Source organism: Psammomys obesus, unplaced genomic scaffold (genome assembly GCF_907164565.1).
Source record: "Psammomys obesus unplaced genomic scaffold, mPsaObe1.curated_primary_1811, whole genome shotgun sequence".
NCBI lineage: Eukaryota > Metazoa > Chordata > Mammalia > Rodentia > Muridae > Psammomys > Psammomys obesus.
In genome coordinates this window covers 3,674,922-3,695,848 of record NW_026587215.1, presented here as the reverse complement: position 1 = coordinate 3,695,848, position 20,927 = coordinate 3,674,922, and the positions used below count along the sequence as shown (strand labels likewise).

At 54.7% G+C, this 20,927-nt stretch overlaps 2 protein-coding genes across 6 annotated transcripts in view; one reads left to right on the top strand and one right to left on the bottom strand.

The window, feature by feature from the left end:
- Window positions 1–294: 294 nt before the first annotated feature.
- On the top strand, window positions 295–13,359 carry Chadl (chondroadherin like). 2 transcript variants are annotated; one of them, XM_055603094.1, is made up of 6 exons: window positions 295–375; window positions 1,611–1,785; window positions 2,341–4,041; window positions 4,359–4,525; window positions 6,039–6,231; window positions 13,279–13,359. In XM_055603094.1, the coding sequence occupies exons 1-6, from the start codon at window positions 368–370 to the stop codon at window positions 13,303–13,305; spliced, it is 2,271 nt and encodes a 756-aa protein (XP_055459069.1). In that variant the 5' UTR covers window positions 295–367; the 3' UTR covers window positions 13,306–13,359. The 2 variants fall into 2 exon arrangements, with proteins under 2 accessions (XP_055459069.1, XP_055459071.1); XM_055603096.1 differs by lacking the exon at window positions 13,279–13,359 and adding an exon at window positions 6,323–6,596.
- Window positions 10,214–20,927, bottom strand: part of L3mbtl2 (L3MBTL histone methyl-lysine binding protein 2) — a 22,857-nt gene continuing 12,143 nt past the window's right edge. For all 4 annotated transcript variants that reach the window (XM_055603097.1, XM_055603098.1, XM_055603099.1 and 1 more), the window contains exons 8-17: window positions 20,237–20,325; window positions 17,592–17,823; window positions 17,101–17,177; window positions 16,682–16,786; window positions 15,724–15,871; window positions 15,352–15,434; window positions 14,795–15,029; window positions 14,282–14,347; window positions 13,342–13,452; window positions 10,214–12,737 (exon numbers count right to left, since the gene is read on the bottom strand). In XM_055603097.1, coding sequence (XP_055459072.1) covers window positions 12,625–12,737; window positions 13,342–13,452; window positions 14,282–14,347; window positions 14,795–15,029; window positions 15,352–15,434; window positions 15,724–15,871; window positions 16,682–16,786; window positions 17,101–17,177; window positions 17,592–17,823; window positions 20,237–20,325 — 1,259 coding nt within the window. In that variant the 3' untranslated portion in view covers window positions 10,214–12,624. The remainder of the gene's footprint in view (window positions 12,738–13,341; window positions 13,453–14,281; window positions 14,348–14,794; window positions 15,030–15,351; window positions 15,435–15,723; window positions 15,872–16,681; window positions 16,787–17,100; window positions 17,178–17,591; window positions 17,824–20,236; window positions 20,326–20,927) is intronic.

The window sequence follows — 20,927 nt, the reverse complement described above, 5'->3', positions numbered from 1 at the left end:
GCACCCGGTGCACCGGGTTCTTCCTAGGGTCCCTCAGATCCTGCGGAGACGCTGACCCACCCGCAGGCTCCCCCAGACACCCCTCCCCCGCCATCCGCGCGTCCACGGACTCGGGCCTGGGCCGTGTTGCCCAGCCTGTGCTGGCCAGGCAGCCTGTAACTGCAGCCGCTGCTCCCACCCCCTGCCCACAGCCTGGGGAAGCCCCAGCTCAGCTGGGCTGCCGACAATGCTCCCCATTCAGCTCGGGGACGGCTTGCCAAGCCCATGGGCACAGGGTGGGGGGGTGTGCGCCCGGTGTCCAGGCGGGGACTGTCCCTGGTCTTTCCCTTGTGCGGGCCTCCAGACAGGACTGGCAGCTCCAGTCGGCATGGAGGGGTGAGTTTGGGGGCCCTAGGGGTGCACAGACGAACTAGGTAGCCATAGACCTTTCTGTGCCTCTGAGAAGGGGGCTGCAGAGCCACGGGATCTTCCCGTACCTGAGGGTCTCCAGAGGTGGGCCCTAAAGAAGGGGGGACGCAGCTGCCCCACGCTCCCCTGCACGGGGAGGGATCCATGGCAGCCCTCTATGCCCTGGACCTTTGTCTCTTCAGGAATCAGCCTAATTGGCTCACTTCCTACCCTGCCTCCCAAGCCAGAGTCTAGAGAAAGCCAAGGCGCTGAGAAAACTAAAAGGAGATAAAGCCAGACAGTAACAATCCTGGGAGCAATCATGGGGAGGTGCGGGGGTGGACGTCAGGAAAGCCCGCTGGGAGTTTACCTGCGACTCAAGCATGCAGCAGGAGCCGAGTCAATTAGCTGTTGCTGGTCCTGTGCAGCGGGGCCAGGGGCACTTGAAGTGTGACAGAGAACTTGTACATTCCTCTGGAGGCGCCAGGAATGGGAACTTTCCACTAAAGGAGACACCTGGACAGTAGGAAGGTTTCCATTGGGAGTATCGGGGTCCACTCTGTAGTCTGGAAAATTCCCTTTGGCTGCTGGGGGGGGAGCACAGGGGAGACCAGGCAAGCCACGGTGACCCCCCCCACACACACACACACGAAGAGATGGGCAGTGGCTGTAGTTGTTGAGGTGGAGGGATGGAAAGGTGGGTGGGAGCATCAGTAAATGAGTGGATAAGTGAGATACATCTTGCCCAGTGCAGTCCAAAATCCGGGTCCTCTGTTCCCCTGTCCTGGGCCTGTCAGGCTGTGTGTGTACTCAGGCAACAAGAGGACAAAAGATAAAGCAAGCACAGAGACCTGAGCTGTGTGCCTACCGTGATAGCATGTCTCTGACCAGAAGACTCACTCAGGGATCTCAGGCCCTTCAACACCTGAACATCCCAATCTTGAGCCTAAGACCTGGGCCAGGTCGGGCCTTCCCTCCTGCTGCCAAACTGTCTTAAAACCAGAGCCACTGGGCAGAGGTGGGACTTAGTGGGTGGATTTTCTGCATCTTACTTTCCCCCTCAGTAAACCAGGGCTGGCAACCCCCATAAGGAAAGGGGGCCAAGCCAAGTGCCCAGAGAATGAAGGCCTGGAGGGTTTCTGAGGCAGTTGTCCTATATTGGGGTTCCGTGCCCGCAAGTGTTGGGACCCCCATGGCCGGCAGCTCTCCCTCTTCTCTCCCAGGCCCCAGGTCACCACCCGGATCTTCGTGCTCCTGCTGCCTCTGCTGTCGCCCCTGGGTCCAGCTTGGCTCGTCGATGCCCGGCGGTGCCCACAGAGCTGTGTCTGTGACAACTCCAGGTGGCACACTACCTGCCGGCAGCAGAACCTCACCGAGGTGCCAAGCACCATTCCCGAGGTCAGAGGAGGGGGGACATGGCAGGGGTTGGCAGTGTGGCAAGAGGGGAAAGGTGGCAGGGGCCAAGGCGCATGCACACCGGCGGTTCTGCCACCGTCGGGGTTGTCAAGTTCCTGCTCCTGGAGCCTGGGTGTCCAGGTCCAAAATAGGAAGAAGAGTAAGCAGTAAGAGCCAAGTCCAAAGGCACACACAGCGTTCAGGAGGCAGAGGCGGGCAGATCTCCGAGTTCTAGACCAGCCAGAACCATGTCTCAAAACCCAAACCAAAGAAATCAAGAACAAGATAATTTATTTAAGGATTCTCTTTCGTGTTAACTGAGGCATCTAGATGACCTACAAACATTGCGTTGGTGGCAGGTCCTGGGGTGAACTGGGGGTGTGCTAACTCCCTAGGGAGTTAGGAATTAATGTGATAGGAAGCCAAGAGCGGTGACAAGCACGGAAAGGGCACAGTGAGGGCTGCTCGGTGGCTGAGGAGAATTGGAGAGGCGAGGACAAGAGGCCAAGGCTAGGGTCCCTTCGCAGCTCACCCTCCTTTTGCCGCTCCTGTCCACAGCTGACCCAGAGGTTGGACCTCCAGGGCAACATGCTGAAGGTCATCCCTCCAGCCGCCTTCCAGGACCTGCCTTACCTCACGCACCTGGACCTGCAGCACTGTCAAGTGGAGGTGGTGGCCGAGGGGGCCTTCCGAGGCCTGGGCCGCCTGCTGTTCCTCAGCCTGGCTTCCAACCGCCTGAGCTCGCTGCCCCAGGAGGCGCTGGACGGGCTGCACTCGCTGAGACGGCTGGAGCTGGAGGGGAACATGCTGGAGGAGCTGCGGCCGGGGACGTTCGGCGCTCTGGGCTCGCTGGCCACGCTCAACCTGGCCCACAACGCCTTGGTCTACCTGCCCGCCATGGCCTTCCAGGGGCTGCTGCAGGCTCGCTGGCTGCAACTGTCCCACAACGCGCTCAGCGTGCTGGCCCCCGAGGCCCTGGCCGGCCTGCCCGCGCTGCGCCGCCTCAGCCTGCACCACAACGAGCTGCAGGCCCTGCCCGGGGCCGCCCTGTCCCAGGCCCGCAGCCTGGCGCGTCTGGAGCTGGGCCACAACCCGCTCACCTACGCGGGCGAGGAGGACGGCCTGACGCTGCCCGGCCTGCGGGAGCTGGCCCTGGACCACGGCTCCCTGCAGGCCCTGGGCCCGCGGGCCTTCGCCCACTGCCCGCGCCTGCACACCCTCGACCTCCGCGGGAACCAGCTCAGCACCCTGCCCCCGCTGCAGGGCCCGGGCCAGCTGCGCCGGCTGCGGCTGCACGGCAACCCGCTGTGGTGCGCCTGCCGCGCGCGGCCCCTGCTCGAGTGGCTGGCGCGCGCTCGGGTGCGCTCGGACGGCGCGTGCCGGGGCCCGCGGCGGCTGCGGGGCGAGGCCCTGGACGCGCTGCGGCCTTCGGACCTGCGCTGCCCGGGGGCCGCGGCGGGGGCGGACGAGGAGGACGAGGAGGAGCGGCCGGCCGCCCCCCGCGCCCCGCCCCGGCCCCCGGGCGGAGAGGCCCCGGGGGCCGCGCCCTGCCCTCCCGCCTGCCTGTGCGTCGCCGAGACGCGCCACAGCGCCTGCGACGGCCGCGGCCTGCAGGCCGTGCCCCGGGCCTTCCCCAACGACACGCAGCTCCTGGACCTGAGGCGCAACCACTTCCCCTCCGTGCCCCGCGCGGCCTTCCCGGGCCTGCGCCGGCTGCTGTCGCTGCACCTGCAGCACTGCGGCGTCGCCGAGCTGGAGCCCGGCGCCTTGGCGGGCCTGGACCAACTGGTCTACCTGTACCTCTCCGACAACCAGCTGTCGGGCCTGAGCGCCGCGGCCCTCGAAGGGGCCCCCCGCCTCAGCTATCTCTACCTGGAGCACAACCGCTTCCTGAGGGTCCCGGGGGCCGCTCTGCGTGCCCTACCCAGCCTCTTCTCTCTCCACCTCCAGGACAACGCGGTGGAGCGCCTGGCGGCCGGGGATCTGACGGGAGCGCGGGCTTTGCGCGGCCTTTATCTGAGCGGCAATCACATCGCCCAGGTTTCACCTGGGGCGCTGGGTGCGGCTCGGGAGCTGGAGAAGCTGCACCTTGACAGGAACCAGCTGCGGGAGGTGCCCACCGGTGCTTTGGAGGGGCTGCCTGCGCTCAAGGAGCTGCAGCTCTCGGGCAACCCGTTCAGGGCTCTGCAAGATGGAGCCTTTCAGCCTGTGGGGCGGTCGCTGCAGCACCTCTTCCTGAACAGCAGCGGCCTGGAGCAGGTGGGCGCTGGGGGAGGCGCAGGCGGGAAGCCCAAGTCCATGGGAGTGCATTCCTTCGGCAAGCATTTGAGGCAGGGCATGAGACACCAAGATAAACCAAACCTTCCCCTTATCCCTTAGGGAGTTCAGGCGCAGCTAGAGGCCTATCAAGGGCATGGAAAAATTTGAGTCTGAGCTGCTGAGAGTCCCCAAGAGGCTTGGCCATTATCCTCCAACGTGGACCACCTTGGGCCTTCCATCTCTCTGATGGAGGGAGGATAGACCCGGGGCAGCCCACCGGGTAGGGGCTCACAAAAGGGCTTGACACTTCCTTGCAGATTTCTCCCAGGGCCTTCTCAGGCCTGGGAACAGGGCTCCGGAACCTGTACCTGCAGAATAACCAGCTGCAGTCCCTGCCGGCACCTCTGGGGCTCAACGGGCTGGAGCTCATTGACCTCAGCGGCAATCCCTTCCACTGCGACTGCCAGCTGCTCCCGCTGCACAGGTAGTCACACCCCCAGGACCCCTGCCAGAGGCGTACCAGCTGCTGCCAAGCCCACCGTCTCCCTAGAGGGACCATGGCGGCGTGCCCCACTAGGCAGCTTAGGGTGGCTGTGAGGATCTGCAGACAAGAACGAACGCACACTTGCCAGCTCATTGCCACCTGAATGGTGGATGGTGTCTGGTGGCGTCTCTGTTGCCGTGATAAACACGATAACCAAAAAGCATCGCGAGCCTTGATCCCAGCCCTTGAGAAGCAGGATCGCGCAGACCTCTGTGAGATGGACACCAGCCTGGTTTATGTAGGCCAGGCCAGCCACGGCTAACATCGTAGTGAAACCCTATCCCAAAACACACACAAACAAACAGCTTGGGGTGGTGTTTAGCTTATAGGTTATATAGTTCAAGAAAACCCCGGGCAGGAGCTCAAGGCGGGGACTGCACTGAGGCAGATGAGGGAGGAGCAAATGCTGCTTATTGGCTTGCTGCTTGGCTTGCTTTCCTATACAACCCAGGACCACCTACTTGGGCTGGCACGGCCTACAGTGAGCTGGACCCTCCCACATCCATCATGAATCAAGAGAATGCCCTGCAGGCCAGACTGGTGGAGGCAGTTCCCAATAGAGGTTCCTTCTTCCCACATGAACCCAGTTTGAGTCAAGCTGACGAAAACCAAGTGGCACAGGTGGACTAAGCCTTGATTCTTTCATGAGGTCGGGATGTTGTTTCCCTTGCTGAGTGCGCTGGGACCTAAGAAAGGCACCATGCACGGACAAGAAGCTGGGTGGGGTGACCATGCCTGTCATCCCAGCACTTGGGAAGTGGAGGCAGGACTCAGGAGTTTGAGCTCAGTTTGAGCCTCAAAAAACCAAAACAACCAGACAAAGGCTGGAGAGGTAGCTCAGTCGGTAGAGGCTTGTCTACTACGAGTGAAGCCCCAGGTTCCGTTTCCAGGGCTTCAAACTACCAGGTGAGGTGGAACCCAGCACCTGGGACATACGTACAGGTGTGATGGCACACGTCCATAACCCAGCACTCAGGGAGACCAAAGCAGGAGGACCTCTGTGAGTTCAAGGCCAGCCTGGTCTACAAACTGAGTCCAGGACAGCCAAGGCTACACAGAGAAACCCTGGAGTCAAACAAGCCTAAGGTCTAGTCAATGTAGGCTCTGGAGTTTTATCCCATGAGCCCCGTAGCCTTCCTTTGCTCATCTGTGAAAGGGCTGAGAGCAATCCAATCCACATCATCATGGCTGCTGGAGAATTGAGTGGACTTAGCAGATATAACGACGGTGGGGTCTGGTACATGGTCAGCACTGTCGCCATTTTTATCCCCCCTTTATGCAGAAGGGATCAGAGATTTAAAGTGACTCAGAGGTGAGCCACCTGGCCAGAACTCCGTAGGCTGTTCCTCCTTCCTATTCTGCCTCCAAGTTCCTGACCGCTCCTCACGCTCCTCAGGAAATCCCTCATCCATGTTTGCCCGTAGCCCGCTCCATATCTCCCTTTCCTCTTCAGGTGGCTCACTGGGCTGAACCTGCGGGTGGGGGCCACCTGTGCCACCCCTCCCAGTGTACGTGGCCAGAAGGTGAAGGCTGCAGCTACTGTCTTTGAAGCCTGCCCAGGCTGGACCGCCAGGAAGGCCAAGAAAACCTCCAGAGTCAGTGCCAGAAGAACCCCCATCCACAGAAGACCTCGAGGAGCAGACAAGGTTGGCCCTTAGGCTGGAGGTTTGGGATGCAAAGCTGCTGGGAAGCCAAGCCCTGACTTTTCCTTCTTTATTTTAATTTTTATTGAGACAGGGTTTCTCTGTGTAGCCTTGGCTGTCCTGGACGCCCTTTGCAGACCAGGCTGGCCTTGAACTCATGGAGAGCTGACTGCCTCTGCTTCCTGAGTGCTGGGATTACAGACGTGCACCACCGTGCCCTGACTCTTCTTGGTCCTGACCTGTGACCCCTGAGCTGGACAATGACCCATGATCTTGTTGCATGATGTAGTAATGTCCCCTCTCCTCATGTCTTAAGAAAGTGACTTCATACTTTCCTGGACGCCACAACTTATTTATCCCACTCCTGTTTTTTCTGTGTCTTTGTTGACCCCACCCTCTGCCATCCTGACCTTGTAGGCCTAGCTCTTCTAGGGGAGCAGAATGGAAGTTGAGGTACATTGGCTCTGCTGTCCACCATCTCCCCTTCACAGGTTGTCGCCACCCCAGTTCTGCCTTTCTCCTTAGGGTACCAAGGTGCCGTCGTGCACCAGCCTGGGCTGTAGGGGGATAAAGTTTAGCTCAGGCAGGTGGGCTGTGCAGGAGAAACAGCCTTCTCCAAGGGGGTTTTCACTGAAACAGGTCTCTTTATTAGAGGTGAATAAGCACTATATAAACCTTGGGGAGACAGGCACGGTGGCATCGCCTGGAATCCCAGCACTCGGGGGCCAGAGGCAGGCGGACCTCTGTGACTGAGGCCAGCCCTGACGCCTACAAATCGTGTCTAGGACGGCCAAGGCTGCACAGAGAACCCAGAAACGCTGTCTCGAAAAACCGAGTGGGTAGGGATTTTTGGTGTGACTGTACATCATCGTCTGGGGCCGAGGTGCTAGGGATAATTCGTGTGCGTGAAGAGGAATTCCAGGTGCTGGACCCGTCCTTACAAGGAGTTTGAAGACTTGAGGCGATCAAACGTTTCTGCTAGCTCCGGAGGTTGCCATTCGTGTGCATGAAGAGGAATTCCAGGTGCTGGACACATCCTTGTAAGGAGAGGAAGTTTAACCTAAAACCAGGCCACCAGGCTATGTGACTAACTCAAGGATGGCAGAGGTGGGGGTCGAAAGGATATGTGCCCTGGGTGGGGCAGGCCCAGAGCATGGAGGAAGCAGTCCCTACTCCTGCTGGTCTCAGGAGGAGAATTTTTGGGGTTTGGATGCATCTTAACCTCACTCTTGCTTACTTGATGTGATATTCAGGTCCTGACCCAGCTTGAAATCTCAGTTGTGGCAAAGAGTTCTGATGTATCAAGCTGAGCTGCAGGTTGCTGCTACAGGGTGAGCCCCTTCATGAGGCCCTGATGAGGGCAAGGCCAAGTGTGGAATCCACAGGGAGGAGACTGTCAGAGGGGGAAGCGAGCATAGAGAAAGCTGGGAAGGTGGGGAGAAGGCTGTGCCCGGCCCATCTCTGGGTTTGAAGGCATGAGGCAATCAAACGGTGTTTCTATTAGCTCCGGTGGTTGCCATGAGATTGGACCACAAAAAGAGAAACAATAGGAATGTGCCTGACTTTTGGAGTTTTGAGGCTGGACTTTGATTTCCAACTGGAGCCTGGGAGTAGATGGATCCTACCTTGCTGCTTTGGCCAGCAGTGGCCTGTGACATTTCCCAGTCCCAGGATGCCTTTCAATGTGCTACTCTCCATCTCTTCATACCTTCCCTCGGTTTTCACACACCTCCCGTTTTGTAAAGATAGCAGCTCCACATCCAGTGACCTTTAAATTTATTACCTCTCTGAAGATCCTAATTCCAAGAGGTCACATTCTGAGTTATTGGAGTTCAGTTATCTTCTAGGGAAACACAATTGAAACCACAAACTGTCCCTTGTGGAGGAGCAGTCCCTGTGGAGGCAGGTTTCCCTTGAGGAAGGAACACCTGGTGATGGGCTTGGAGCTCCCATCTAGCTCAGGGGGTAAAGCACTTACCACACAAGCACGAAGGCCTGAGCTTCAATTCCCAGAGACCCCATAAAAGCCAGGCACACAGCACGAAACATCTACAATCCCAGCATTCCTACAGGAAGACAGTAAAGTCCTGGCAGTTCATGGGCCTGCCAGCCTGGGCTCACAGGGAACAGCAAACGACAGAGATGGCGGGGTGGGATGGCTGGCTGCCGAGAACCTGAGTCTGAGTCCCATTACCCATCGAAGGTGGTTTGAAAATGCTTGTAACCTGAGCTCCAGGGGGGCCTAACCAGGGGGGCTTCCATCAGCATTCACACAAGAGGTGTGTGGGGGGTGTGTGTGAGAGGCAGACATGGCACCTGAGGCTGTTCTCTGATTCCCACACCTGAATGTTCACACACATGGATGCGAGCATGTGCGCGCACAAAGGCAAGATCTCGAGCTTCAGGATACAGATCCTCCTTCAAAGCCAGACTTGGAGCTAACCCTAGGGACAGCAGCAAAGTTACACAGTTGACGCTGCTTGGCGTCCTCCAGGCTTGTGCTAGTCAGGTCACACCAGAGTAGCCAGAAACCAGGTGGCAGCACTAGGAATAAATGAAAGGGAGGGAGAGGGTGACAAGCGATAGTAATCCTAGTACCTTCCAGGAGCACAAATCCAAGGTCAGCCTGGGCTGCGTGAGATTATCTCCATAAAACTAAAACGGATCAAACGGCCTAAGAGGCGCCCACAGTCCTCTTGAAGCCACCATACCCTTCTTATTGACAGTTTTTACACATATTTTTGCCTGTGCGGGCACGTGTGTCACGGTATGCATGAGGTCTGAACCCAAGGAAGTCATTTTCTGCACCTACTTTGTGGGTCCCAGGGATCAACCTCGGGTCCTCAGCTTTGTGGCAAGTGTCTTTGTCGGCTAAACGGTCCTGCAGCCCATACCACACCCCTTCCAAGGGCATGCTAGCTGGAGGTGGACTCTTGAGAGCTCGCACGAACTGTCCACACCCTCCCTGGGGTGGTGGTGGAAAAGGATGGTGTCCCGGGGATGCTTGCCAGTGCCAGTGCCGGGAAGAAGGCTGGCACGATTGCTGTGCTCTCGTACTCTGCATGAACCCATCAAGCTTGGCGTGTGGCACGTGAAAAGCACATTAGGGAATGTCCCAGTGACAGTGATATCTTTGTGGACTACCTCAGGCTCACTCCCAATGCTGTCACTTATCCTGTATATTTAAGGGACCAGTTTATATCACGGGCCTGCCTTTTCCCCATGACGCCAAGATACACCTCACAAGGGCACCCACAGAAATGAATGAGCTGCCCTAATGTGTAAGCTGGCGCCTAGCAGAGCAGGCCCCCCCGCCCCAGAAAGGTTAAGAAGCAGAGGGTGGCCTCCTGAAGTGTTGGGATCTGGTCAGACGGTCACTGCAAAGCCTCCAGTGAAGGACAGGGAGTGTGTAGAAGGTACTTTAGGATGATGCTAGCCAGCAACTCAACTGCTAAGAACGCAAGACCTTTGGTCCCCACCCACGGGCACGCCGAGGCAAAAGTCCACATTCTAACAGGGCCCAACGTGGCAGCTCAGCAGTTAGGAGCACTGACTTCTAGAGGGTACAGGTTTGGTTCTTAGAACCCAGAGAACTCTTATCATGAGACCTTGTCCCACAACTCTGGGAACTGAGGCACAGTTGAGTTCAAGGCCAGCCTGAGAGACGGCGTGAGACCACAGATCTGACCCGTTAGCGACAACACTGCAGGTCGGGTGCCTTTCTTCATTTCACTAGCAGTAATGATCCAGCTTTGTACCAGGTCGGAACTAGGGATAGGCGAGCTCCAAAAAACACCAATGATAATATAGCTGTGGTTGTTATGGAGCCAGAGCAGTCTTTTCTGCTTTTCACTTTTTGTGGTAACTCTTGTAGGAAATAAAAAAATCAGAGTATTTATTATTAGCCCTATTATTATCATGGCAGTATTATCTAACCTGCTCTCACAAATAAGACACCTGTTAGATTTGCAATTGCCTTATTTACCTTGGGCCAGGCAGATATTTCACTCACACTGTCTCAATAACCTCACCACCCATCTCCCAGCCCCCTTCCAATGCCATCCACCGTAATCCCCTCAACTGGTCTATCTTTCATGCATAATCCCATGGTACTTGCTTATATTCTTCATCTGAGATCTTTGGAGTCCTTCCTCCCAGGCCACGTGGTTTATTTTCTTTTCAAGATTTATTTATTATATATACAATGTTCTTTCTGCATGTATCCCTGCAGGCCAGAAGAGAGCACCTGATCTCACTATAGATGGTTGTGAGCCTCCATGTGGTTGCTGGGAATTGAACTCAGGACCTCTGGAAGCAGCCAGTGCTCTTAACCTCTGAGCCATCTCCCCAGCCCCCGCCCCTCCTGGCTAATCCATCCTGGCGTCTCCCTTCTTCCTGTCCCTGGGTTTCCTGTGACCCTCTCTGTCCTCTAAAGCCTGGGCACCTTAGCCACACCTACCCCACTCTGCCCTGTCCAGGTATAGGTTGTTCAACCTAAGTATGTCTTCGGCAGGTTTACAAAAGATAGGTGTGACCAGATCTTAAGGGTCAGGACAGCCTCCAACAGTCTTCACACTTAATGCTGAACTGGTATGTCAGAATATACTCTGAAAGTTTGACTTCGGCAAGGGACTTGTCTCCACACAGGTGTGGTAGCACACGTCTGTAACCCGGGACATACATACAGATGAGGTGACCCACGTCTGTAACCCAGCACTTGGGAGAGGCGAGATCACAAGCTGAAGTCAGCCTAGGCCGTATGAGACCCTTTTAGTTGTTTTACTAGGACAAGAATCTGCCTAAGCTCTAGTCAGTCTAGGCTCTGAAGTTTTACCAAATGCGCCCCATAGCCTCCCCTTGCTCATCTGTGAAACAGACAGGGTGTCCTGGGAGGCCAGGCCAGGGCTGGAATGAAGCCAACTATCCAGCTCTTTTGTCACGGGACCTCATGTTCAAGACACCTATAGGAACACTTGGGCCATCATCCTCCCAACACCCACTCCTGGGGCCTGAGGCCCACTCACTGATACCTCATCTTTTTTTTTTTCCTTGATAGATTTTATTTTTAATTACATGTTGAGGATGTATACACTTGTACCCACAGAACAGGCACAGGCTCCCTCTAGGACTCAAGTTACAGGTGGCCATGAGTGGGTGCCAGGAATTGAAACTGCCTTTTGCTGTGGTCTTCCATCTATTCCCAAAGCTATTTACCCTGAGGAAATGAGGCCAACATGGTCATCTTTCAGGGCCTAGGTTCTGCACAGGGTGGGCTGTCTAACAGATGAGTCATGACCAAATTCTCTCTGAACCTGCCCAGTCTGTGGTGAATGGTCCACTCAGACTTCTCCTCAGGGATGACCCAGCCTGGTCCAGAGCAAAACACTTGAGCGTATTTTTGGATGATGGAGCAGGCTGCCAGGGCAAGCCCAGAAGGGGGCAGCGCTATGCAGGATAGCTGCAGCCACTGCATGACAGGAGCCACTGGCCTCCCTGCTGCTGTCCACACCAGCGAAACAACAGCCATGTGCAGGAACCCCACTGGTGTCCAGGATGTTCCTGGAGGGCTGGATGACCAGTTTCAAAAGCATCTAACTGGGGTCAGGGGCACACCTGGAAACCCAGCACTACAGAAAGAGGCAGGTGGATCTCTGAGTCCGAGGCTCAAGCCTAGAACAGTTAGGACGACAATAGACTGTCTCAAAAAAAAAAAAAAAAAAGTCTTAAGTGGGAAATACAAAAGCTCAAACTTGACATAAAGATGTAAGCTGAGCAGTTCCATGACCCAGGCAGGGGGATGGAAGTGTTAGGTCCACCCCAAGCAAGGCTTCAGAGAAGGATGGGTTCAGACAGGAACCCAGAATGCATGAGCCAAACTATTGTCCGATCCTGTGCCCAGCAGCAGGTAGCCTGGCCCAAATGTCTTCCCAACTGTTTGTTTTAGGAAAGGAAGTCGGTGTTCCTGCCAACCATGAGGTCAAGGCCACTCACAAGACACCCTGGTCACTTCACAGTCACCTGCCACAGTGGGACCCTAGGGCACTAGGTAGGACAAGGCGCCCCCAGGAGACCGGAGGCCCTTAATTTGGCTTAGGCAGAGGTGGCTCTGTTCACCAGAACGTCAGGCTGTCCACTCACAGCTGCTCTGTAACTTTACTTCCATCACTTGTCTGGGTAGACACATGCGGATCAGTCTAGTTTTCCAGTGTACTGAGGGTGCAATGAGTATGTCAGCCTAGAACTCAAGCCGAGCAGCCAGTAGGCCTGGCCAGAGGGCAGAAGTGGGCCTGGAAGACCAGGCTGTCCATTCGCTGCACAGCAGTAAAGCCGGGCCTCCTCTCTGCTCCATGACAAGGCTTAGCTTCAGCTAGGGTCCAGGCTGATGCCAGGGAAGTCTCAGCTGTCCTTCTCCTTCTTGATGCTCTCAATAGGGAAGGACAGCTGTGGGCTGGGTGACCTGCTGGGCGATGGGATGTCCTGGTGCTCCTCCTTCACACACACAGCAATAACTGGGGAGAAGGAGGGAGTGTGAGACAGTGTGGCTGCCTGGGGGTGGGATGAGAGGTTCATAAGGAAGTTGGGTTCCTTCAGAGAGGGCCTTTGGGCATAGTGCGGAGCCTACATGGCCAGCTTCATCCAAGGCCCAAGACTGCAGGCATAGCCAGTGCGATGGCTCAACAGAGAACAGCGCTTGCAGCCAAGGCAACAACTGAGGTTCATCTCTGGGACCCTACAGTGGGAGAGAACCAACTCCTGCCGCTTGTCCTCTGATGGTTCCATGTGTGCTATGGCACCCCACCCCACCCACTCCACCCCGAGGAATATCCTAGCTTGGAAGACTACGCCAGAAACCTGGCACCTGCCAACCTGCATCCACCTTAGAGCATGGGTTGGAGGCATGAGAGGAGGAGGAAGCCAGGACGCCTGGCTGGAGAGACTGCTTAGTTCAGAGTGGGTGGGGTATAAAGGAGGCTTTCCAGTCTAATTGTTCAAAACTGTTTGGTGCCTGGAAAATCCCCTTCAAACGTGACTCTATTCTTTTGTGTCCAGGTGGAGGAGCAAAGAGTCCACCTCTGAGAATGGAGCAGCCTGGCCCTGACAACCCAGTCTTACTGTCATCAGGAACCGGCTCTGAGACCCCCAGGGCCTGCAGGTTCTCCTCCAGAAAGGGTTTCTTGGAGCCCTGTCTGAGGGGCCGAGCCTTGGCTGATGGGATCCTTTTCCCTATGAATAAAAACAAAACAAAGCTACTGTTAGTGCTAGCACGCAGTGTGGCACCGGGTACAGTGGCCCTGGACTCCAGGTCTCAATACTCCTTATTGGCCAGCTGCCTGAGGTCAAAGCAATTATAGCTGCTACTTTTCTTTCTTTCATTTCCAGCCAAGGTTTCCCTGTGTAGCCCTGGCTGTCCTGGAGCTCACTCTGTAGACCAGCTTGGCCTCGCACTCAGAGATCTGCCTGCCTTTGCCTCCTGAGTGCTGGGATTACATTTTTAATTGTCACATGGCCCAGTCAGGCCCCACTTTGAGCAACACAGTCTCAACACAAATGTCACTCCTACCCAGAGCACTAGCTCCTGCTGTAGTTTTCTCTCACTGCAAAACAAAAAAACAAAACCCACACATCCACTTCTTCCCCTGGGAACCGTGCCGTGGAACTGCCTTTTACGCCACACACTCGAGAATGGCTTTGTCACCTGCCCTTCCAGGCCTGCCTCTTGCAGCCCCGTGAGCAGAAGTTCCAGAAGGGCTTGAGGGAGGAGCAGCCTTGGGAACCAGGGTTCCTGTGTCTGCCTTTTCCTTAGAACCCAGCAGCTATAGGTTGCTTTGGGCAAGCAGGAGCAGGATGGGACCTGACCCCCTTTCTTTCTCTCTCTCTTTCTCTCTCTCAAATGTCAGCCTATTTCCTCAGTGCATACTACATTCCTATTTGTGTTATGGATTCCCCAAAGCACAGGGACCCCAGGGGCAAGTTCCAGGAAGAGGGACCTCAGAGACCTATGTATGAATGGCCCCCCAGAAGCCAATGCTTGGTGTTTTGGGGCTTCACTTACTTTTCTTCCCAAACTGTTTCTTTTTCTTCTTTGAAGACTCTTTGCCCTTCTGAGGTGTGTTTGGTTCTAGTGTTTGAAAGAACAAGAGATGAGAAGAGAGTTCTGGACGGGCATAGGGCACTTCCTAAAAGACCCTTTGCCCTCGTATATGGAGTACTCCAAGGAGAAAAGCCAGAGTTGGACGGGACACTGAAATCAGGATGGGAGAGGGCTGGAAACAGCTTTCCCATCCACCGGGTCACCAGGCCTACTTGGGGGTTCTGGGTGTGCAAGGGCCCAGGCATAGGAGTGGGCAAGATGAAGAGCGTGCTCCACAGGGCATGGGGAGAGGGAGACAAAGAGGTGAGGAGCAGAGCGAGGCTCAGCACAATCTGCTTAGGGCAACCTGGAGACTCCTTGGCCTCACACCAGAGGACTATGCTGGGCACGGGAGGAGCATTTGGCAAGAAGGAAAAAGGCAGGTGAAGAACATTCAAGAGCTCTCTCTCCCGTCTTCACTCCCCAACGCCTGACCTGTGGACACAGGCGGCTGGAGCTGGTAGCCGGTGAGTTCGCACCAGCCGACGGGGTAGATGTCCGGGGATTCGCAGTCCACCCACTGGTCATACTCGCTGTCCCAGCCATCGAAGTGGATGCTAAGGAGCCGATGCACCACTCGCTTCACGGTGGCCACACAGATGAGCCGGGGCTCCATCAGGTCCACAGCCTCCAGCTTCATGCCCACCTTGAAGCCATGGTTGGGGCAGTCCTGGTTGGGGGAAGAAGGTAGTTGCCCCACCGGCCAATGCTAGGCTGTAGCAGCTTGCCCAGGTAGGCAAGGAGCTGCTGGCAGAACTGGGGGTACAGAGAGGGGCGACCCCATTGCTCTCAGGTGCCAACCCCTCTATGGAGAAGGGACTAGTCCACGCTGTGGCCCAGTGCGTAGCCATGCCGCAGAGTGTTCCAGAAGCCACTGACCCCAGCAGTAAAGACTTGAAGAAGGGATTGAAATTGCCACCACTGCTGTCAGTGGGCAGAGCGAGCCCCTGGCTGCCCCCGACCACCTGACTCCAATGCTGGAGTCCCCTCACCATGTTGAAGAGTCTTGCTGGAGCTGCTTTCGACTTGGTTCTCTCCAAGTAGGTCTCCCAGTCGAAAGGCTGTGTCTCATACCCTGGGGGGGCAGGACATTGAGATGGAGAGAAGAAGGGAGAAGCAGTAGTAAGTGGTCAAGGGCAGAGCTGCTGGAGCCACCAAGGCTGGCTGAGACCAGCCCAGTCTGTAGCTGCCCTTCTCCCCAGAATGACACCTGCTCCAGGTCAGTCCTGTCGCTCAGGTCATGTGCTGCCCTCAGACACAGGAGTTCTGTACACAGCCCAGGCAGTGCAAGGGCAGTGGTGGCTATCGATGCCCATCCTCTCTCTCATGCTAAGGCGCCACAGGGATCTAGGCTGTGGCCTTACCTTTTGGGGGTGTGAGCTCAATGTCATTCTTTTGGCAGAAGGTGGCTGGGAAGATGGCATGGGAGGAGGCGTGGTAGCAGAACCAATCTGAGCCGTCTGTGGAGGGGCCCCCATCCACACAGATCATCAGGTAGCCATCCAAGAGAACCTACAGGAAGGGCCGGCACAATGGCTGAGAGGGTAAAAACACTGCTGTCTGGCATGACCTATGTTTGATCCCTAGAACCTACACAGTGGAAGGACAGACCAACGACCACAAATGGTCCTCTGACTTCCATGCACATAAATGAATGTAATTAAAAACAAAACAGCCCTAGGGGAGGGTAGAGAGAAATACACAGCATTGCATCATTAAGTGGAGACTCTCCCGAGTACGGCGGTTATGACCTTATGACCGGACGTGAGGCAGGTGGATCCAACCGGACGTGAGGCAGGGTTGAATTCTGCCTTCCACCAAAGCAGCCCAAGATGTCTGGCAGAATACCCAGTTCTCAGGAGTGTGCACCTGAGGGATAATGTACCCTCTCCAACCTATGTGAGCCAGGACTGCATCTGCCTTGCTGCCTCCGGGCTCTCGGTAAATAGGAAGCATGTGGCTGGGCAGAGAACAGGCTACATGGGCAGTGTCCTCAGGCTGCAGCAATGACGGCCATTAGGCGTAAGGAGCTGGGCTGAAGCTTCGGGCATGCAAAAGAGATGCGAGTGGCAGGAAGGCCTACACAAAGGGGCAGTATGGAGCCTGCACCTGACACAGGACGAGTCTTAGATATTTAGTTACAAGTCCTAACATGAAGGTAGGTTCTGGGTAAAAAGCAGCGATGGTCTCTGTCTACCACAAACAAGTACAAAACAAGCAGCCAGTGTCAAAGTCCCAAGAGCCTGGCAGTGGAAGCAAAGCTCCTGCCAGCTGACCCTCAAGACAGCGTTGCTGGAGGTAGGAAGAGTGGCCTAGGCTTACCTTGCAGATGGTTGCTACACAGATATTGCCAAGATTCAGAGGGTCAATGGCCTCTAGTTTCATTCCTTCCTCAAACCAGCCACCTTCCGTGTAGACAGCTCGGACCTTAAGGAAGGAGGCAATTGGGGAGTCAGGGGAAGGTAGAGGACTCCTTCGGACACTTCGGGCCTGAGATGGACACAGGGCAGGGGACAGCCCTATGGGTGTGGCAGCGCCCATCTATATCCCAGAACTTAGGGGGCTGTGACAAGCCAACCTGGGCTACAGTGAGACCCTGCCTCAATCTACTCCCCTAAAAAGGTTCTCAAGTATGTTAAGGACTGCGGAACAATCTGTTACAGAAGAGTGAGGTACAGGCCCAGAGAGAAGCCAACGGAGGATTCTGGCAAAAGTTAAAGTGCCCGCAGGCTGCACCTCACCTTCTTGAAGAGGTAAGGAACAGCATCACAGTAGATCTTCCGGAAGGTCGGGTGATTGGACATGTCACATCGTCTCTCTTGGGGAGATGACAGAGAAGAGAAGAAGAAACGGGAGCTGAAGGCAGCCACTGTTATCACATGCTTCCCCCAGAAGTATGGGGCTGGGCAGGACACCTGGTTCTCAGCTGTGCCCCAGCTGTTTTCCAGATGGCAAACAGAAGCCCCCTGGAACGGTCATGTGGACTACCCAACACACAGGTGCGGGGCTCCTTCATGCTGGCACTGCGCCAGTAGCAGCGGAGCTCCATTTTGGATTTTGTTCACAGCCTGAGCTGAGTGACCCGAGTCACTGGCCTTGCTGACCCTCAGTGCTGTCATTGCAGGGCAGCAATGCCGGTCCACCTCACTGCACTACTGTGAAGCACAGCCACGGTCCTACTGATTTTTAGGGGGCTGGACCTGGCGTCCCACCAGCCAGGGGCCCTACTAACCTGACATCTTGATGCCATGGCCGACCCGCCGTGACCAACCCACAGGGTGGATCAGGGGACTCCACATGTGGCACCAGAAGTCGTCATCGTTGTCACCATCCTCATAGAGGAGCCGGAGGCGACCCCCAATCACCGTGTCCACCACGGCCATGCGGGTCCGAGACACCTGGGTCTTATCCACGACCTCCAGGCGCATGCCCTGCCGAAAGGGGTACTTCATGCTCTCCACCATCTGCGGGGACGTGAGGAGGCGATTCGATTCAGTTACTCAGCCCTCACATTCTTGCCTCAGCAATCGCCCAGGGGGGTGCACACCTTTAATCCCAGCACTCAGGAGGCAGAGGCAGGAGGAGCTCTGAGTTCGAGGCCAACCTGGTCTACAAAGTGAGTCCAGGATAGCCAGGGCTACACAGAGAAACTGGAAAAAAAAAAAAAAAAGGCAAACCACTCAACACCGGCTCTTCTGAGGACCCAGATTTTGTTCCCAGCGCCAATACAGCAGCTCACAACCTTCTTAACTCCAGCGGTCACCGTCAGACGACGCTTCAAGGTTTCTCTGAGGCAGTGACCTCCCAAGGCTTCCCAGCGAGCCTGTCTAGAGCCCTCTACTGTCTCCCCAAATCTCATTCTCTCTAGTCATCGTGCTCCAACCAGGGGCTAGTAGCCTTGTTCTACCTGTTGTCCCCACCCAAGTGCAAAGCAGGATGGGGCAGGGAGCACAGGCTTGCAGAGCTGTCCGTGTGTGAGGAAAGGGAGGCCTCTTTGCTGCCCCTGGTGGGCCACACACCACTGCCTGAGCAAGTTGGCAACTGTCCCCATAACTAAATCTGCCGACAAGACACAAAGCTGAGCTTTGCTGACTATGGAGTATTAGGAGACGCTCACAGAGGAGGCAAACATCAAGGAACCAGTGAGTTAAAAGGAAAAATAACCTCTACTGTGAAAAAGAAAAAATGCTTAAAAGAGGTGCACTGAACCAAGAGGCCAGTTCTCCAGGAGACCTGCCAGGCACAGCTTTCTATCCGCACCCAGTGCCTTGCCTGTGATGGCCTGATTTCCACTCCATCTTTATGTTTCAAAGTTGGCATCTATACCTCCAAGGCCCACCCATGCAGCTACAATCCAAAAGCCCTTGTCTCTGAGAAGCCTGTTTGATACCTGCTCCCCTGAGAATGTCTCCTGGCAGCAAGTGCCCACACTCCCTGCATCCTACCAGGAAACCCACCCCAACCTCATTTATTTATCTATTTATTTGTTTGTTTGTTTGTTTGTTTGTTTGTTTTTATTTTTGAGGCATGGTCTCTCTGTGTAGCCCTGACTGTCCTGGACTCACTCTGTAGAGCAGGCTGGCCTCAAACTCAGAGCTCCGCCTGCCTCTGCCTCCCAAGTGCTGGGATTAAAGGCGTGTGCCGCCACCACCCTCATAAGGATACCCTGAATACCTCAAGGTGGCCCCGGCACTTATCTGGGAGGTGAGGCCCACCAAGGTGGGACACAGTGTTCAGTGGAGCCCAGGGTCAACCCCTTTGAATGTACACATGCCTTGGTCAATATAAGATCCACTTGCCAAGGCCTCTCAAGTGCTGGGGTTAAAGGCATGTGACACCACAACCAATCCGTACTGCTATCTTTTACCAGCACGTAACATCTCTTTTCATGAATACCCTGTGTTCGAAAGTTTTATGTCAACTCAATACAAGCTAGACAGAGTCATTTAGGAAGAGGGAAACTCAACTGGGAAAATGCCCCACCAGATAGGCAAGCTTATGGTGCTTTTTTTTTTTTTTTTTTTAATATTTATGATTGATGTGGGAGGGACCAGGCCACTGTGGGCAGTGCCACCCCTGAGCTGGTATTCTGGATTCTATAAGAAAATAAGCTAAAGTCATGCTGTGGTGGCATGACTTTAATCCCAGCACTCAGGAAGCAGGCAGATCTCTGTGAATGCAAGGCCAGCCTGGTCTACAAAGTGAGTTCCAGACAGCCAAGGCTATAAAGAGAAGGCCTGCCTGGACAAAACCAAAAAAGGAAAGAAAGAAAAAGAGAAAAGAAAGAAGACTGAGCAAATCATGAGTGAGGCTAGTACGTAGTTCCATGGCCTCTGCTTCAATTCCTGCCTCTAGGTTCCTTCCCTGAGTTCCTGCCCTCACTTCCTAGGATGATGGACTATGATGTGGAGGTGGAAGCAAAATCATCCCTTTCCTCACCGAGCCGCTTCAGGGTCCTGGGCCTTATCACATCGACAGAAACCTAAGATAGTCTTGAAAATGCCTTGAAAAAGCAAGGGCAAGAACCTAGCAGATTTTAAAATCCAAAAGATCAAGAAAGCAACATGATCAAGGCGGTGGATGAGGGTCTTGGCAGGGAGGCAGGTGGCTACCCAGGAAGGCAGGACTGGGCTGAAGACTGACAAACAAAAGGCCAGAGAGTACTGCGATGGGGGACTAGAAGCATGGTTCATAGTGCTAGTCTATGCAAAGCCCTCAGTCCTACCCCCCAGGGCCACAAAAGCAAAACAAAACGCCTGAAACGAATCACATGAAGGATGCAGAAAAATAGGAGAAAAAGGGAGGGATGGCAAGAAGGGGAAAGAGGAGAGAAAGGATGGGAGAGAGGAGAAAAATGAGCAGGGAACCCAGCCAGACCTTGATGTGGAAATCTGCAGGAAGCGTCCTGGAGCCCACCAGCCGCTTCATGAGGTAGCTTTTCCAGTCCGTAAACTTGACGTGGATGGCTGCAGAGACAGCGGCAGAAGCTGGTAACACAGCTGACAGCACCTCACCAACCCAGGGACCAGCTGGAGGGACTATTAAATCCTGCCACTTCAAGACAGCGACAACTTCATCTTAAAATATCAGCCTCTAGGTGCTGGAGAAAGAGCTCAGTGGTTTAAAGCACTGGCTGCTTTTCCAGAGGACATGGGTTCAATTCCCAGCACCCACTTGGTGATTCACCAGCATCTCTAACCCCAGTTCCAGAGGACCCGACATCTCTTCTGACTTTCTCAGGCTCCTGCACACATGGTAAACAGACATTCACTCAGGCACACACATACACAGAAAATAAAACAAATGTGTATGTATATATACATACACATTTGTATGTATATATGTATACATACATACATATATATACATATATATATGTACGTATACATATATATACATATATATGTATACGTACATATATATACATATATGTATATATGTATATATGTATATATATACATATATGTATATATACATATATATATGTATATATATATGTATACGTACATATATATATATATATATATATATATATATATATATATATATATATATATATATATATATA

Excerpts from the sequence above, each read along its gene's own strand:
- Chadl (XM_055603094.1), top strand. Across the intron at positions 4,042-4,358 it reads ACAGCAGCGGCCTGGAGCAG|ATTTCTCCCAGGGCCTTCTC; the intron begins GTGGGCGCTGGG and ends ACTTCCTTGCAG. Across the intron at positions 4,526-6,038 it reads CAGCTGCTCCCGCTGCACAG|GTGGCTCACTGGGCTGAACC; the intron begins GTAGTCACACCC and ends TTTCCTCTTCAG.